The sequence below is a fragment of the Octodon degus genome, unplaced genomic scaffold, assembly GCF_000260255.1.
Source record: "Octodon degus isolate 3935 unplaced genomic scaffold, OctDeg1.0 scaffold00141, whole genome shotgun sequence".
In the NCBI taxonomy this organism is placed as follows: domain Eukaryota; kingdom Metazoa; phylum Chordata; class Mammalia; order Rodentia; family Octodontidae; genus Octodon; species Octodon degus.
The window spans coordinates 6,007,214-6,025,429 of NW_004524717.1; the positions used below are offsets into that span (position 1 = coordinate 6,007,214).

The following is an 18,216-nucleotide window of genomic DNA, read 5'->3' on the forward strand; positions in this document are numbered from 1 at the left end:
CGTGGCCACGCTGCTCCGGCGCTTCAGCCTGCCCGCAGCCGCGCCGGGGAAGCGCAGCCCTCCGGAGGCCGCGGCCGCCGCCCGCTGCCCGCTGCACGCGGAGCCGCTCAAGCTCTACTGCCAGGACGACGGCTGCGCCATCTGCGTGGTGTGCGACCGCGCCCGCGAGCACCGCGCGCACGCAGTGCTGCCCCTGGACGAGGCGGTGCAGGAGGCCAAGGTGAGCGCAGGCTTCCCGCCTGCGGGCTGCAGGACCCTGGGCTCGGGGTCGCCTTCCTGCCCACGTGGTTTGGAAGAGACCGGCGGGCCAGGGACCCGGTGAATCCTGGCCTCCTTTCTCCGCTCCCCTGTTGCCAAGATCAGTTCCAGGCTGCGAGCGAGCGATTCCCCTGTCATCCCTCATTTCAACCCCCACACTATACTTTCCCGTGTGAAACGTAGGCCTGCGTGATGATCCCAGGGCCTTGGCCACTTTCCTCCAGTCTGTCCCCGGTCTCTAAGCCAAGCATAAGTGTATCTCTTTGCCCCTGTAGGAAGTCAGTGTCACACTCACATGTCTGCAGTACCCCCTTTCCTCCCCTTCCCCAGCAGGGCTCCCCTCAGTCTCCACTTCCTTGGGCAGGCAGGACCACTTTCCAAGGGGTGGAGGAGAGAGGTGTGTATTCTTTGGGTTAGGTAGAGTGCCTGGAGACCTCTGGGCTATGCAAGTGGTGGATTTTGGGCACCCTTACACACACACACACACACCCACACACACCCCCACACACACTGTGTTCTTGGTAAAGGTGACGTCACCAGAGGTGGGCAGAGACCTCTGGCACAGTCTTTCTTTGCTCTCCTGCCCTGACCCAGTCCTTTCACTTAAGGGCTTTCTGTTGGAGTGGAGGGGGACAGACAGGGGACAAGATGGTTGGACTATGAAGGCCCTGTGTTTCAGCTGAGATCTTTTGGGGGAGTGAGAATTTGAGGACTTAGGGGCACCCTGTGGTTGCCCTGTTGTCCTACACACATCTCAGACAGACTTCATTCCAACATCTGGAGAGGAATTCTGCTCTACTCAGCCTCGTCCTGCAGAAGCAGTCTTCCCTTTCTGGAGCATGGCTCTGGGAAGGGCCCTGTGAGGGTGGGATGATCCAGTCCTCTCCCTTTTCACCCACAGGAACACTTGGATTCCAAGTTGAGGGTCTTGAAGAAAGATCTGGAGGACTATGAGGTGTTCCGGTCTACGGAAGAGAAGGAAAGCAAGGAGCTACTGGTGAGCTGTGTGTGGAGCAACCCTGGGCCACACACCACCATTGCACCACTGTATTAGCTTCTTTATAAAAAACCACTAAGGTGGTCAGGTAGGTCCCCACCCTCGTTGAAGAATCTTTATTACCTCCCAAAGGAAGTTCCTGCTTCCAAATACCACTAAGATATAAATTTATACATTAAATTTTCCAACATGAGTCTTTTGGGGGTATTTTAAAACCCAAGAGATTTTGGTAATCATGGGCATTTGTATTTTTTGCCATGGGCGGCAACATGATATAGTTGTCAAAAGTTCATCCTGTGGGATCAGCTTTCCTGGCTCAGACTCCTGGCTTATCACTGTCTACTAATGGGTCCCTCTACCTCTGTCCCCTCACTGCTAAAGCAGGATGAGAAGTGTGCCCTCTTCACTGGGGTCTCAGGATGAGGGAGTTAATATCTACAAAGTGCTCTGTGCAGCTGCTGTTTGCCCAGTATCTGATGATGCAGGCAAGGTAGGGAATTGTGGGAAGTGTGGGGAGCCAAGATCCATATCCAGTGCCCTTAGCTCAACACCATGGCCCCCAACTGCAGATCTACTCCTCCAGGCACCTGCTTCTCTTCCCTAGAGTTTTCAGGAGAAAGCAACTCTGATAATTGAGCTTGTCCTGGTGGGACACAATTCTTATTGTCACTGAGCATGAGAGGTCATGCTCATTATCAGGATGAGTGCCACATGATTGCCCATGTACAGCATCAGGAGATCAGAAGAGGAATCTGCATCTAGCACATAGAAGTGAGACATTCTGTGTACTGCGCCAGTGGAAAGAAGACAACACCCAGCTTCACACAGCGTATTCTGCTAGGTCTCATGGGTGGTCTGCTACCTCTGGCTGCTGGTGTCATGTTTGAGTCCCTTCATCCCTGCTTCTCCCAAGCTCTGTATTTTGAAATGCATTATCACTATAGATGCTGAATGTGTGCTTTTAAAAGAAGTAAAATGAAGAGTGACATGGAAGGGTGACAAAATAAATGTTTTGGGAAAGATAAAAAGCAGTGTAAGTGTAATGCCCCAGGAGACACTCATTTATCCTCATTTCTCAGATCAGACAACTACAACTTGAGGTAGATCTGGGGAAGTGTAAAGTTGCCCTAGTTTAAGTACAGCTCAAGCCCAGAGAGAGAGCCTGCCATGCCTGTAGTTGAGGAGAACAAGGCGGGCTAACTTGGGGGAGCCTCTGGTCCCTGAAGCAGTAAGGGGGATGGAACCCCGTCCTGCTGAAGAGCTCAGACACTCCGGTCCGCGCTGTATGTCTTCTGCTCAGTTCTCCTCACCTCTCCAACTTCTCCTCCTCCTGGGACAGAAGCAGATGGCAGCAGAGAGAGAGAAGATAGGGGCAGAGTTCCAGACACTGCGGGCCTTCCTGGTGGAACAGGAAGGCCGGCTCCTGGGCCGCCTGGAGGAGTTGTCCCGGGAAGTGACCCAGAAGCAAAATGAGAATCTGGCCCAGCTGGGAGGCCAGATCACTCAGCTCTCCAAGCTCAGCAGCCAGATCCAGGAAACAGCTCAAAAGCCTGACCTTGACTTCCTCCAGGTGAGTCTGGCCCAGGGCTTCAACAAAGGCAATTATCCCAATGTAGTACTTACTCTTGAAGCACCAGAATGGCAGCTAGAGAGTAGTATCTAGAACTGAAGAGGAGCAGAGAGAGAGAGGCCCTGATTTTTCTGGAGTTGCAAGTTGAAAAGGATGGGTTACTTTCTTGTATTCTTTTTATGTGGTGCTGGGGAGCACACCCTGGGCCTTGCACATGCTATGCAGTCGCTATACCACTGAGCTGCGTTCCCAGCTCCTTAAAACTTTCTTGGCTGTGAGCTGCAGCCATGTGTTTTACATTATACTCCTTATACATATACTTGAGACAAAAGCCTCTGAAAATATTACTGTTGCTGACTGTACTGCACCTTGATGATTTTTTTTTTTTAAATTTTATTTATGTGTGTGTGTGTGTGTGTGTGTGTGTGGCCAGCTCTGCCCACCAGGGGGCGGGGCTGGCTGGCATGTGGTGCTGGGGGATTGAACCGCAGTCCCTGTGCTTTGCTAAGCTTGTTCTAAGTAGGTGCTTTAGACCACTGAGCCATCTCACCAGCCCCATGCACCTTGATGACTGTAAATTCTATTTTTTTTAAAAAAAGAGTTATAGTGCCTACTTATGCAAGCACAATGACCAGGGTTCAATCTTTAGTGTGCAGTGGCAGCTCCGCCCCTGGGATCAGCTGCGATGGTCACTGAGACTGGGTGTGGTGATGTGCCCCTGTAATTCCAGTGCTTGGTAGGCTGAAAACAGGAGGATCATTATGAGTCTGACTTGTGTAGTGAGACCCTGTAAGACCCTGTACTAAAATACATAAAAATAAATAAATAAAATTTAAAAAATAAAAGAAGTTATAACCCACTAGATAAACTTCATAAACCACAAATAGGTCAAGAATAGTCACTTAGCTGGGTGTGACATCATCTACCTATAATCCCAGATATTGCAATCCCAGAGGGGTGGGGATAAGGGTTTAAGGAAGGAAGGAGAAGACAGTTTGAGGCTCACTGGGATAATTTAGCAAGACCCTGTTTCACAATAAAGAATAAAAAGGATTAGGGTATAACTTAGTGGTAGAGTACTTGCCTAGTGTATGCAATGTACCAGGTTCAGTCCTCAGTACTGGGGGAAGAAAGACACTGGTGCAAGTGACCCATCCTTGTCTATGATCTGTGATTTGTTTCCGGTTATTTCAAGAGCAGATTCAGACACTGGATACCAACCAGATGGCTCCAATTGTGATTCTGTAGTGAATAAAAATTTCTCAGAGCTGTAGTAAGGGTTTGAGGATCACTCCGCAGCCAGACATGCTGGACACGGTCATTTGGTAGGCCTTTCACACAGGTGGTGGGTATTATACACCTGCATATTGCTCACTTGTTGCTTATTTTCCTGAAGATAGGGACAGGTGTGAGCTTTCTTTTCTCAGAGATGAATGGAGGTCCCGGATGCTGACTTGGTTTTCTTCCATTTTTCCTTCCAGGAATTCAAGAATGCACTAAGCAAGTGAGTGAGTCTAAGTTCTTTGGGTCTTTCTACCCTGGTTCTCTCTTTTGTCTCCTCCTCTGTCTCTCACCTTCTTTTTTTTTTTTTTTTCCAAAGTTTTATTGATAAACAGATAGCAATGAGACAGTTTCAAATCAAATCGGAAGTACAGTTTCAACAAATAATACACTGCATATATTCTTCTTAGTGGTTAATTGCTGTACAAGATGCGGATGTCTCTCACCTTCTGATTCCCAAACCCTGACATATTTATCTGGATGCCTCCTGGGGCAAGTGATCCCTTGCATGGCTATGGGTATTTGCTGCACAAGACCCAACTTTTCCTTACCCCTTTCTACCACTTTCTGCCAAGATAACCTCACCATCTGAGGTCTTAGTTAGCTCTGCATACTGTGACAAAACAGTCTAAGGTAATCAACTTAAGAGAAGTAGAAGGTTTATTTGGGCTCATGGTTTCAGAGTTTCACTTGATGGTTGCTTGGCCTAACTGTTTTTGAGCTGGTGGTCAAGTGATGTAAGAGTGTGTGGTGGAGGAAGTGGCTGGGAAACAAAAGAGAAGAGAGGAGGGACCAGAGTCCTAACATCCCCTTCAGGAGTATGCCACCAGTGATCCCACTTCTTCCTGCTAGGCTTCATCTCCTGACAGTTCCACCACTTCTCCAGAGCACCATGGACTGGGGCCAAGCCTTTAACACGTAGGCTTTGGGGGACAACACTTATTTCAACCATAGAACCATTACAATCATCATATCCCTGTGGTAGTAGAGTGGTATTGTGTTCTTTCTTTTTTCTCTGTCTGTCTGTCTGTCTGTCTGTCTGTCTGTCTGTCTGTCTGTCTTTTTGAGATAGGGTCTTGCTATGCAGTTCAAGCTGGCCTTCAGCTCACTTTATAGCCCAGGCTAGTCTCAAACTGGTAACAGTCCTGCCTCAGCTTCCCCAGTGCTGGGATTATAGGCATGTGTCACCATGCCTGGCAGGAGTGGTATTCATATGCATTTCTAAGGGTCTCTGTGCTGCAGGTGCAGCAATGTGCCTGCCCCCAAGCCAACCACAGTTTCCTCTAAGATGAAGAATAAAGTCTGGAATGTTTCTCTCAAGACCTTTGTCTTAAAAGGATTGCTGAAGAAGTTCAAAGGTAAAGGCCCGAGCATAAGCTGGTTCATGCAGTGTGAGATAGTGGCACATTTCTGGGAGCTCAGGTATTCTGGGGTGTGCAGTCCCAGAGCCTGTGTGAAGGAGCGGGCACTGAGAGGTGACAAGACCGGGTTGGTGTAGTATAGAAAGAAAGTAGTAGGAAGTCTATTCGTGGGTTCTCCCAGGGCATGCAGCTTTCCGTGGGGTTATACACGGTGAGGGGGTACTGGGGACAGGAGTGGAGAAGGAGAGCTCAGCTCAGACTGGATCGGTGGAGGTGGGGAGAGGGAGAGCAGGTGGGAAGGGGTCGGTCCCCTGTCCACTTTGCTCCCATGCTGGGCCCTGTGCCTCTACACCAACTCTTGCTTTCAGAGTACCGTGGGAATGAGTGAATCAGATGGGTCATCAACATTGGAGGAGTGGTGTTCTTGCCAGATAGTCTCCCATGTTGTTCATGCATGCTCTGCTTTGTTTCTTCTTTTCAGAGGACCTTCAAGGGGAGATGGAGAAAGAGGAGAAAGGTATGGACAGTGGCTAATAGTGAGTAGAACAGAGAACTTAACCCTGCTGTTGGTTGTCTCTGGGCTTTGCACACTGTTGGCTCCTTGTGGCAACCTGCCTCGATGACTATACTGTTCCAGTCCCTTCCTGGGTTTCACCTTAGCAACTTTGCCACTCTGGTGTCAGTGAATGAGGAGGGTATTGTGGCCTCAGGGTACTTAGACTTGGGAAAGCCTCTCTCTCACCGGGATGAGACTTTCTTATTTATCTCCACATCAACATAGATGAAAACCTCTCCTGGGTATAAGGGTTATGTTCAGGGGACCAGGGGAAGCTGGTAGGCAGATGGTAGGCAGGAAGAAAGGTAGGTATTATTCCTGAGAGCTCTAGGGTGTGTGGTACCTAACTCCAAGGGTGAGAGGTAGGGCGCGTAGTACTTACATTGAAGACTGAGCTAAGTCAGAGCACACATGGTAAGATCTAACCAAATTTGGCTGAAACTGTGTTTCTCCCTTGCTCAGCATCCTGCAATACCCCTGTCTCATACATTTAGTAAACCCTATGCTCCTTACAATGGCCTTCAAGGCCCCAGAGGACCGGGGCTCTCTGCACACACTACCCCTGCTCACTCTGCAATTGCTCACTATCCTTGCTGCTGCTACAATATACCAGGCATGCATCCAGGGTCCTTGCACTGCATTCTAGCCCTCAGCCTGGAGTATGCCTCCCGACTGGATCCCTCGTCTCCTTTGTGTTTTTGCTTAAACACTCCTTTCTAATGAGGCTTTCCTTGGCCTAGTGGTTAAAATTACAGTCTGGTCTTCTGATCCCTCTAACCTCCTGTTTATCATTTATTGCCTCTCTCCCTCTGCTAGAAAGGTAGTGTTAGGAGAGTAGGGATGCTCAATTGTTTTGTTCTCTGTGATATTTCCAAGACCTAGGACAGTGTCTGGAAAATAATGTTGCTCACAAAAGTACATATTTTAACTTTTTATTATGGAGATTTTGAACCATATGCATATAACAAATGTATAGTTACTACAAACAGCACTGATCAGTTTGTAGGTAAGATTTTTCAAACCTTGTATCTACATCTCAATTATTTTTAAAGCAAATCACAGGTATTTCCATACAAATCTGAGTGTGTTATCATCTCTAAAGAGATGTTTATAGAACAGAACTACAAAACCATTATCACATGTAGAAAATGATTCAAATATCTAGTGCTCAAATTTTCCGTTGTCTTTGAAGCTGGATCCATTAATCTGCTTGGACAAGGGTCCAGATCAGATTCACACATTGCATTTGTTTGATTTCAGAGAGCACTGGCTGAGTAGGGGCGTGGTGCAGCAAAATACCTGTGTGGAAGAGGGTGGAGGGTTGACTGGTCCTTGGCACTGGAAAGGTTCTTCTGGGAAGGGAAGACAGATTTGCAAGGAAGGGAGGGAGTATGGCTCCAGGAGGAGGGGGCTGTGGGAAGAACTTGCACGAGGACATCTTCCCTTTGTTCTGCCCTACAGTGGAGCTCACCTTGGACCCCAACACCGCCAACCCTCGTCTTATCCTCTCTTTGGATCTTAAGAGTGTGCGCCTTGGCCATCGGGCTCAGGACCTGCCCAGTCACCCTCACCGCTTTGACACCAATACTCGTGTCCTGGCATCCTGTGGTTTCTCCTCTGGGCGTCACCACTGGGAGGTAGAAGTGGGCTCCAAGGACGGCTGGGCTTTTGGTGTGGCCCGTGAGAGTGTGCGCCGCAAGGGTCTCACGCCCTTCACCCCAGAGGAAGGTGTCTGGGCGCTGCAGCTCAACAACGGGCAGTACTGGGCGGTCACCAGCCCTGAGCGGACACCCCTCAGCTGTGGGCACCTGTCACGTGTGCGGGTGGCCCTGGACCTGGAGGTGGGGGCTGTGTCCTTCTATGCTGTGGAGGACATGCGCCACCTCTATACCTTCCGAGTCAACTTCCAGGAGCGTGTGTTGCCCCTTTTCTCAGTCTGCTCCACTGGTACCTACTTGCGGATCTGGCCTTGAAGGAGGAGAGCCTCCAGGGAGGAGCGTGCATCAGTTGTGTGTGAACTCTTCTCCTCCTACTCTCAGTCTTGGGCCTGCCCGCCCCACTCCTGCTCCAGGCTGCCCTACAGAGCACAACATGGGAAACATGGAGAGTTGATTGATGGAGGTAAAGGCTCTATGATCAACTTAGTAGGGGAAGAGACGCCTTGGACTTTAGGGGCAGTTTTCCTCTCTATTGCTGGACGTGTAAATGTGGCCTTGATTTTGAAGATGTGGCTGAAGACAAAATCCTTTGTTGGCATGGGTGCTTCTTGTTACATGAAACTTCCTGCTTGATTTATTTTATTTTATTTTTTGTGGAACCGGGGATTGAACTTAGGCCCTTAAACTTGCCAGACAAGCTGCTATTCTACTGAGCCATCTCCCCAGCCCCCTTACTGCTTGATTTAAAAAGTGTTCTGGTTGCATGGAGTGATGCCACACTGTGGCCCTGATGCAAGGGGCAGGTTTGGCCCACGGTCAGCCATGTTGATTATTACTTTGTCCTCTTGCCACCTCTGCTTTGAGAATTCATGAGATCTCTGGCTGTAGCTGGCCTTGCACCTGGCTACCTACTAAGAAAAACACACTGTCCTCCTAGCTCAGTGTTCAGTCTGGTTAGAACTAGGAGACTCTTGACCCACAGAAGAAGGGAAGGGTGAGGACAACAGTTTATGGGTGTTACTACTCTCCAGCACCGCTCAGCCTGATAATGCAGAGGGATCTGTACATTCTCGACCTGTGTTCTCACAGATACCTAAACTTATTTCTAGCATCAGGGTACAGTCTCCTTGTGGTGAGGAAATCAAAGGTTCTAGAATTTTTAAACACATGTTGGACACAGATAATTTCACAGATACAACTAGCACTGGCACAGAAAGCCACAGAACCTAAACATGCTCCCAACAGACTATTGGAACTTGCCAAATGCATGCTAACAGTAGTTTCCTGGTGCCAAGGCCCGCCCCACCTGTGTCCAGGAGGGTGTTCAGCAGGTCAGCCTCATTATTTTCCTGGATGATGTTTCCCAGCCTCTGGATGGCTGGGCTTATGGGAGGGTGGTGGTGGTGGGTTGAACCCTCCTTATTGCTTTCCTGGAAAGGGACACGGGGAGATGGAAATACAGATTGTGTGCCCATCTTTACTTGACTTGTTCTCATTTCTGTTTGGATTATAAAAGGCCAAGCCTGAGCAAGAGTTTCTGGTAATAAAGACTGAGCAGCTGCACCTGTGTTCTTGTATGTGAGGACTATGAGTGCTGTGTTTGCACCTGACATGTGGGGTGAGAGGCATGTGGATTTTAGGGCATTTGTGAGTAGAGGTGTAGGGGTAGAGTGCTGCAAACAGATCCGAGTCCACTGGCCATGCCCTGCTATTGATTTCTTGTTAGGTACCATCCATCTGTATTAGTTACCTTCCTATCACTTGGACAAAATACTTGGCACCCACAACTTAAAGGAGGAGAGGTTTATTTCGGCTCACAGTGTCAGTGGATTCAGTCCATATCTGGCTGGCTCCAGAGCAGAACCCATATGTTCCTGGCAGCCAGGGAGCAGAGAGAGAGAAGGGGGAGCACAGGACAGGCACCTGCCCTTCCAGGTTGGGCTATAGACTTCACCTTGGGCAGGCTCCCACCTCATCAACACATTCAGCCTTGACTCCACTGGTGGGTACAGTGCCTCCCTATACAGCCACTTTCCAAGAGCTCTACTTCTGGATAGATGAGACTTTTGGGAGACATTTTAGTTTTTAGTTTTTAGTACAGGATCTCAAGGTCTCACTACACACATCGGACTTCTAGTGATCCTTCCTGTTTTTCAGCCTCCCAAGCGCTGGGATTACAGGCATACACTACCATGTCCAGTCTCATTCCCATCTCAGCGTGCCCCGGAAGTGGGGCTGGCACAGCACACAGGGGATCAAACCCCCTGCCCTTGTGTCTGCCTAAGCAGGCGCTTTAATCTGCTGAGCTATCTGGCTGGGTGGCCTCCCCTGCCCCCCTTTTTATTTTTTTGAGACAGTCTCACTGTGTAGTTCAGGCTGGCCTTGAACTCACTCTGTACACCTGGCTGGCCTAGAATTCATGGCAATCTTCCATTCTCAGCCTCTCAGGTGCTGGGATTACAGGCCTGTGCCACCACACCTGGCACCAGGAGACATTTTTTATTGAAACCATACCACTAAGCAGGCTGGGCATGTAGGGTGCACCTATAATCCTGACATTTGGGCGATGGAGGCACAATTCCCTTTGGGCCACTTAACAACTGACTGTGCTGTGTATTACAGAACATTACAGGTCACGAAGGGCTGGATGGCTGAGACAGGTGCCAGTATGGGTCTGAAAGGCACATGGGGGCTGTGGCAGTAGCTGTCTAGGTGTGTATTTGCAGCTTTTTTGTTTGTGAAGGTGATTGTGTGTTTATCAGAGAATGCGTGCTTGCAGAGTAACTACAGACATCTATATACAGGAAGAAATGTAACCAGTTACTGAAACAATTACAGAGAGGGGAAGAGCTGTTCTTTCTTGGACACAAGAACAACTAGGCCACAGAACCTGGGTGACACAGTGCTAATGTGAGAAAGCCTGCAGTTCCCCCCTCCTTCTTTTAGGTATCGGCAGATCTGGGAACAGGAACTAGACTGGCAGGTCCTGTGTACCCCACCCATTAGTCCCAGATCTGGGAGAACCCAGGACTGCCACCAGGTCCTGGAAGGTTTCTATGCATTCAGATTAAAGGGCATTCAGAGGCCTACCACTGGCCCAGCCACCCAGTGACTCAAGTCGGTTGGGCTTGTAGGGACGGTTAGGACATGCTGGGCCACCCAGCCAAGCTCTCTGATCCACAGCTACTCCGCCTCTATCACTGGATCCTCCGCCTTTTTACTTGCTGTCCCTCTCTTTGGCCCTCACTTCTTTCCTTGTCCTCTACCTGGTGGGCCCCTTAGGGACTCCAACAGCCCAGCTTTCAGAGGATCAAGATGTGCCCTAAGGATCGCTTTTTTTCTTTTTTCTTTTCTTTTTTTTTTTTTTTTGCCTTTTTTCTGATTGGTCCACAAATCAGGCAGGAAGTAGGAGACTCCGGACCTTGGCTGTGTCCTTGGGGAGCACCTCGAACACCCTGACCTTACGATTTCCCCACCACTTCCTTTCAGCCAGGTCAAGTCCACACCTGACCCAGTGCTAACCCAGATCTCCTGCACGACAGGCCTTTTGATGTCCTTCCTTCAGTGCTGCCTCTAGAACCCCCTCCTGTGCACAATAAACCGGTTACTACATCTCTCTTCAGCTCGACCTTTTTCAGCCTGAGACCCAGATCTGCCCTGAAGCCCAGCGCGGGTTCTTTTCCCGGGCAGTGTCTGGACGCGCTTAGGCTGACTCCTCCCGACGCCGAGGCTGGCTGTGGCTCTGCTCCACTGTGGACCAGCCGCTTAATCTTGATCTGCGGCTGCGCGGTGACAGCGGCGACAACTATTTGTGCGCAGGCACCTCCACCGTAGCAGGCTCCATAGCTCAGGGGTTAGAGCACTGGTCTTGTAAACCAGGGGTCGCGAGTTCAAATCTCGCTGGGGCCTTACAGTCTTTTGCCTTTCCGTGAACTAGCGAGCCCGCTTTTCCCTCCCTCTCCTTAGGGTCTTTCCATTTTCCTTTCTTCGCCTCCACACAAGGCTCGCCCAAGAACTTGATGTTTTTTTTTTTTTTTTTTTTTTTAGATGGACTGGACACTCGCCCTGCCTGGGACGGAGACAGCGACTCTTGGCGCCACTTCCGCGCGGGCTGGCAGGGTGCTCCGCCTCACGCAGCGGCTCCTCTCCAGAACCTGCGGCGCACTCGCGCGTACAAAGGAGTGCAAACCGAGGTCCACAGTAGTCCCGGCCAGAAGCCCTCCTCCGCGGGGTGAGGCCTGTGCTCGGCCTCTCGTCACGCAGTGCCTGTCCTGCAGGAAGGTGACTTTCTTGTGCAGCCCAGGTCGCCGGGACCCGCGTCTAGCTCGCGCGCGCTCGATCGTTCTCTCTCTTTCTCTGTCGCTGTCTCTGTCTCTCTCTCTCTCTTTCTGTCTCTCTCTGTCTCTGTCTCTCTGTCTCTCCCTCTGTCTCTGTTTCTCCGTCTCTCTCTGTCTCTGTCTCTCTCTGTCTCTGTCTCTCTCTCCCCCTCCCTCTCCCTTCTTCCCTCCCTCTCCCTCTCTTTCTCTCTCCTCTCCCCTTCTCCCTCTCTCCCTCTCTCCGTCTCTCAGTCCCTCTCTCCCTCTGCCCCCACTCCCCTTCGTGCGTGCTCCCTAGTGGTACTAGAATTAAATTTAGGACTGTCACACTTTTCACTTATTTTGATGTAGAGTTTCCCTAAAGTGGTAAATTACCCAGGCTGGGTGCTAATGTGAAACCCTTCTCATTCAGCTCCAAGACAGCTGGGATTACAGTTGAACACTGCTATACGTGCCAATAACTACATATACTTATGGGATAGAACACAAAGACTAAAAAATGTGTTGCATGAATCACTTATTCGTTACTGGAACAAGATGCCTGGCTCCACCAGTTAAAAGAGGAAAAGTTTAATTTGGGTCACAATTTCAGTGCATTAAGTCCAAGTCAGCTGGCTCCAAAGCAGGAAGGAACAGCAGAAGGGCCTGGTGGAGGGTGGCTGCTCAACCCTTGGGAGCCAGGAAGGAGGAGGAGCGGGAGGGACTCAGGGACAGGAACACACCCTTCCAGCCATGCCCCTGTGACCTGTCTCATTAGCCCAGGCCCACCTCTGAACTGAGACTTTGGGAGGGCATTTTAGTTCCAGACCTTAACATACACACGTGGTGGGTATGATTTGCATTTCCCTGATATTTGTTATTTTGCTTCTTTTTAATTGGAGTTATTCCCCCTGTGATGTTTGAGTTTCTTATACATTCTGGACATTCATCCGTTGTCAGGTGCCGTTTGAGAATATTTTCCCATTTTTTAGGCTTTCTTTGTTGATGGCTTCCTTTACTGTGCGGAAGCTGTTTGGTTTGATGTAATCTCATGAATTTAGTTTTGTTTTTGTTTCTTGTGCTTCTGAGATCCTTGTCCAGGACAATGTCACGAATCGTTTTCCTTATGCGTTCTTCTAGCAGTTTCATAATTTCAGGCATTATATTTAAGTCTTTAATCCCTTTGGAGTTGATTTTTGTAACCGATGCGATAGGGTCTAGTTTCAGTCTATTGCATGCGGCAGCGGTTTTCGCCTCACCGTTTAGTAGAGATTGTCCCCGTCCTCAGGGTGTTCTCGCCACCTTCAGTCTCGGGCAGATTGCGACACAGATTTGTAACAGCCAGAGGTGTAGGAAATTTGTGCTGGCTATCCAAAAATAGAGCGACGAGCCACCTCTGAGTGAATTTTTGCGAATTTAATGCCTGCGGAGCTGCACTGCTGTCTCCTACTACTAAATACTTCAGGGCAGTGAAAGCTCTGGGCGATTCCAGACGAGCGAGGCGGAGGCAGCAGCGCCCGGCCGGTGACGCTGCGCCCCGACCCGCCAGCACCTAGTTTCTGAACATTTTGCAAGTTCACAAAATTCTATGAAAGATCTTCCACCCCTTTCCCGGCACACAGGCCACTAGGGACGCCGGGCCCAGGTCCCAGTCCGCGGCCGCGCTCTTCGAGGGAAGAGCGCTGCGGGACTGCGGAGCGCGCAGGGCTCGGAAGCGCTGCGGAGTCCTGGATCCCTGAGGGGGGCGCTGGGTGGTCAGAGGCTAACAGTGTTTCAATCAGATCAGAGATGAACAGCCCGAGCTAAACTGACTGGCTCGTTGGTCTAGGGGTATGATTCTCGCTTTGGGTGCGAGAGGTCCCGGGTTCAAATCCCGGACGAGCCCGCTTATCGTTTTACCCTTACATACAAATAGTTCCTCTTGCTTTGAAAGTTTTATCCCAATCAATGACCAAGGTACTCGGGATTTGCAGGGCTAGAAGAAGCACGGACAGAAAGTGAACTATACTTCGCGTTCCCTAGGAGGGACCAAATGCACAACTGCCACAATCTGCTATGAGTATACACGGCCGCCCCAGCTCCATCCACAAGGCGTCGCCATCGCGGTTCACAGTCAAATACATTAACAAAGGCGTCCTAGGCATCGGTTTCCGTAGTGTAGTGGTTATCACGTTCGCCTAACACGCGAAAGGTCCCCGGTTCGAAACCGGGCGGAAACAGTGCGCATTTTTTTTTTTTTTACTTTTTAAGTAAGGCTTGACTTACTATACTGCGAAAAGGATGGGAAATTCACTTAACTCTTAATACTACTTCCATCTGGTTATGAGACAAAAATGAGAACGATCTTCCTCGGTATCTTCACTTCTCAGCCTCCAAGCTCTTTTATTGTTGACGCCGGCCCTCGCAGACTTTCCAGTGCACTGTACACCTCTCGCCAAACAGGAAGTTGAAAACCGTGGCAGTTTTCCCCAAGTCCTAAAGTAAAACCGGACCTGTCTAATTTGGGCATGGGTGCTCTTGTCGCTCTTTCCCTCCATGCAAAAAGCGAAAGGCCCGGCACAGGGCTGGCCGCGACAGTCCTCGCCCTGGGAGGCTGATACAGGGAGGTCGCCGAGTGGGAGGCTGGCCTGGATCGCACTGCTAGCTCGTCTCTACAGCTCGATCACAGCGGGAAGCGCGGGCTGCAGATGCGCTTTCCTCAGGGAGCCCAGCTTTGCGTCGCCCGTGGGCGGCACTGTTTTTATAAAGTAGAGGAGGAGAAAACATATCCGATCAGCCTCACTAATCTGTTTTAATGATAACGCTCGGTTAGCTGCACCGACCCTTCTCTAAGTGTGTCTGTAGGGACGACTGCCTTCATAGCCGTCCCCTAGATTTCGGCACTGCTTTGCCGAAATCTTTGATTTTATCTTTTAAAGCAAGTTTTGCAGTTATTATTATTTTTTTTTCCAGAATGCAAAAATCTATTTTTTTTGGACGGGCGTGGCGGCGCATCCTTCAGGAGGCTGAGGCTGAAAGATCTTTGCAAATTTAAGACCAGTTTGATGTTTACAGTGAGTTCAAGACCAGCCTGAACTACACGGTGAGATCCCGTCAGGGGACGGGGGAGGAGGAGGGTGGGGTGGTGAATGCACCTCTTAAAATATTGCAAACCCATAAAAGACTATAGAAAAAAACATTTACCTCAAAATCCACGGACTCAGGAGATAACCATTAATATTTGGCGATTGAATTCCAGTTTATTTTTCTGATTAGATCTTGTTCTAGGATGCCTGTGTACCTCTGGTTGTACTTTTGGTGTAGGTACCAAATCCAAGTACGACTTTTAAACTAAGATTTTATATTATCCGATCTTTCCAAATTTCATTTGAATAGCTGGCAGAAATTCCAGAAAATGAAAGGCTGTGTTCAATTTCTAGGGTCCTGCCTGAGGTTGAGTGGAAGATGTGGAGAGGAAAGGGTAACTGTCGCCGCTGCAAATTAACCTGGGACACTCTGAGAGCCCGGTGCTTCCAGATTACTTCTGTCATGTGATCCTTAATGTAGAGATCGTGATGTGATTGTTTTATTTTAAAATTTTTACGGTTATTAAACATGTTTGTAGTGCAGGTATGCTTAACTGTACATCACCGTGTGCCTGCTCTTAGCCCCGGTGTGTGTCCCATAACCCTCACTGGTGTGCAGAAAAATCCTCAGTTGAATATTTCATTTTTTGAAAGTTTTTTTTTTTTTTTTTCAGTACTGGGGATTAAACTCAGGACTCTGTGTTTACCAGCTTAAAAGCTTGATTTTTCACTTGGTCCAGACCATTTCAGCCCCACAGGGAGGTCTCCATTGGCGATCAGGAAGTATCTGTGAGGTCAGGCTGAATTGTAATTACTCTGAATTTGGACAGAGTGTGGGATCTTTAAACCTTAAGAAAGAAAGAAACAAAAAACAAAATCCCAGTCGTGTTTATTCTTCAATTGTTATAAAGTCACAGAAAATTGCAAATAAATTTCAGCGTGGTTCCGTTTGCTTTTCACTCATCCCCAGTGATGATGTCTTGTGTGGCTAACTATAGCACAATAAACAACCAGGAAATCAACCTTGGCGCAACCCACAAAGTTTATTCAGATTTCTCCAACTAGTCATACATTCATTTGTGTGTGTATTTGGTTCTTTGTGTAACAATTTCATCACATCTCTGGCTCCCTATAACCACAGACAAGACAGAACTGTTCCATCTGCACAAGCCTCCTTTGTGCTTTTTATCCCCCTAATGCTGAGCATGAGCTCAGGGTCCTGAGCATGCTAGACAAGTGCTCACTAGAGAGGCCCTTCCTGGACCTCTCACACTCTGGAGGAGTCCATATTTATAATTCTAGGGAGAAGTTATTGGATTCTATTTATTTATTTTTTTAAAAAATTAAATTATTATTTTTTTTAATGTATTCAGCACAGGGTCTACAGAGTCTACAGGGTCTCACTATGAAGATAGGACTCATAGTGATTCTCCTGTTTTCAACCTTCCAAGTGCTGGGATTATAGGCGTGTACCACCAGGCCCAGTCTAAAAGTTACTGGAATTACAATGAGTAATTCCATTCTATCACTTCTAGTGCAATCCATCACAAGAATAAAGACACAAAACCATATTTGTAGTTGTGGGGAGTCAAGGGGCATCCTAAATCCAGCTAGAATGATGGCTAACCCAGAACAAAGGCCTCAACCCATACCCAACCTGGGTTTCATTAATGCATGAAAAGCAGAGTGGCACAGGGGTGAGTGACTGAAGGGGGGAAGTACTTGAGTGCTGTGAGTTGGGCTGGGTAGGAGGCCTGAAAGCACCTGGGTGGGAGGAGGGGGTGGGGAGTAATCTAGGTATGACAGATTGGGGCAGTATCTAGTGCTTTGGGATCAGTTTTGATGTGTGTTTGTCATGGCTGTTCTCTCGGAGCTCCATTTCAGCCCACACGGAGGCACTCTTGCTTAGCTCAGGGGTACTACTTGGAAGCCAAGGGGGAGGGGGGCTCGCAGACCTGTTGCTTTGTTTCAGACACTATCCATCAGCACCTTGGCTAGTTCCACTTGCATTGCTTAAAGCCTTGAGTTGACGCAGAGAAATCTTAGCCTGCTCTCTTTTTATCAAGACACGGAAATAGAGCCAGGTTTAGCCAGGAGACGCAGTTGCTCTTCTTTCAAGGAGAGCATCCGGGTGGCCCCGGGGCTGCACCACCCCTCGGCTGCTCTTTTATACTCCCACACCACTTCCTAGTCTCTTCTGTTCCCCAGTCCCATCTCTGACAGCTACCAATCTGTTCTCTGTCTTCGTAGCTTTAGTCACTTTAAGAATTCAATATAAATAGAATACTAAAACATGTGAGCTTTGGATATTGGCTTTGCTTTCACTCAGCACAATTCTCCGTGGATTCATGCCAATCATAGCAACAATATATATATATATTTTTTTTTGGCAAGTACTGCTCCATGCCTCAAATGCACCAGTTTGTTTAACTGTTTTCCTGTGGGGAGATATGTGGGCTATTTCCTTTTGGACTATGACAAACAAAGCTGCTAAGAATATATGTGTACAAATTTTTGAGTGAGTATAAATTTGCATTTCTCTGAGAGAAGAGCTTGAGTGCAATTACTGTGTGGATCCACTGAGTGGATTTTTAGTTTTAGTTCCACATTGGCTGGATCTAGTTCTCATCTTACATCTTCACCAGTGTTGTATAAAAAATTCATTTTCTTTGCTAGTATTGACTTTATCACTATTTTTTAGAGTATGTATGTATATATGTAGTGAGACCTCCTTCTCTTGCTTTTATTATATTTCCTAGATTGCTGGTGATATTAAACATTTTTTATGTATTTATTTGATCCTTTTATTTCCCTTTCCACTAAGTGTCTTCCTCTGTCTCTGTCTCTCTCTCTTTCTGTCTCTCTCTCTCTCTCTTGCTCCCTCATGTGCGTGTGTGTGGTACTGAGGACTGAACCCAAGACCTTCACATTGAGCTCTTTCTCCAGAGCTTTACAATTTTTTGTTTTGAAATGGGGTCTAAGACTTTATGCAGCCCAAGCTGAGTTTGAACTCTTAACTCTCCAACTTCAGTCTCACAGAGGGATGGGATTCCAAACACGTGCCATCAGGACTATTTTTGTTTATTCATTTGAAAAAAGTGATAAAAATATAAATGAGAAATAAAGTTTTAGCAATTTTGGAAGGCATATTAGTTACAGGATGTAAGTTACAGAA

General features: G+C 48.4%; 1 protein-coding gene and 3 non-coding genes across 4 annotated transcripts; all 4 read left to right on the forward strand.

The window, feature by feature from the left end:
- Position 1: 1 nt before the first annotated feature.
- Trim7 (tripartite motif containing 7) lies at positions 2 to 9,155 on the forward strand (the record flags this gene model as incomplete). The annotated part of the gene is made up of 7 exons (XM_004641768.3): positions 2 to 220; positions 1,160 to 1,255; positions 2,595 to 2,825; positions 4,307 to 4,329; positions 5,349 to 5,464; positions 5,949 to 5,984; positions 7,485 to 9,155. Coding segments are annotated over 7 exons (1,233 nt in total), but the record flags the coding sequence as incomplete, so codon positions are not given.
- A 2,362-nt stretch (positions 9,156 to 11,517) lies between these two features.
- On the forward strand, positions 11,518 to 11,590 carry Trnat-ugu. The gene has a single exon. It is a non-coding gene; the product is annotated as a tRNA-Thr (tRNA).
- Positions 11,591 to 13,789: 2,199 nt separating this feature from the next.
- Positions 13,790 to 13,861, forward strand: Trnap-ugg. The gene has a single exon. It is a non-coding gene; the product is annotated as a tRNA-Pro (tRNA).
- A 261-nt stretch (positions 13,862 to 14,122) lies between these two features.
- Trnav-aac lies at positions 14,123 to 14,195 on the forward strand. Its single transcript has one exon. It is a non-coding gene; the product is annotated as a tRNA-Val (tRNA).
- The last annotated feature ends 4,021 nt before the right edge of the window (positions 14,196 to 18,216 follow it).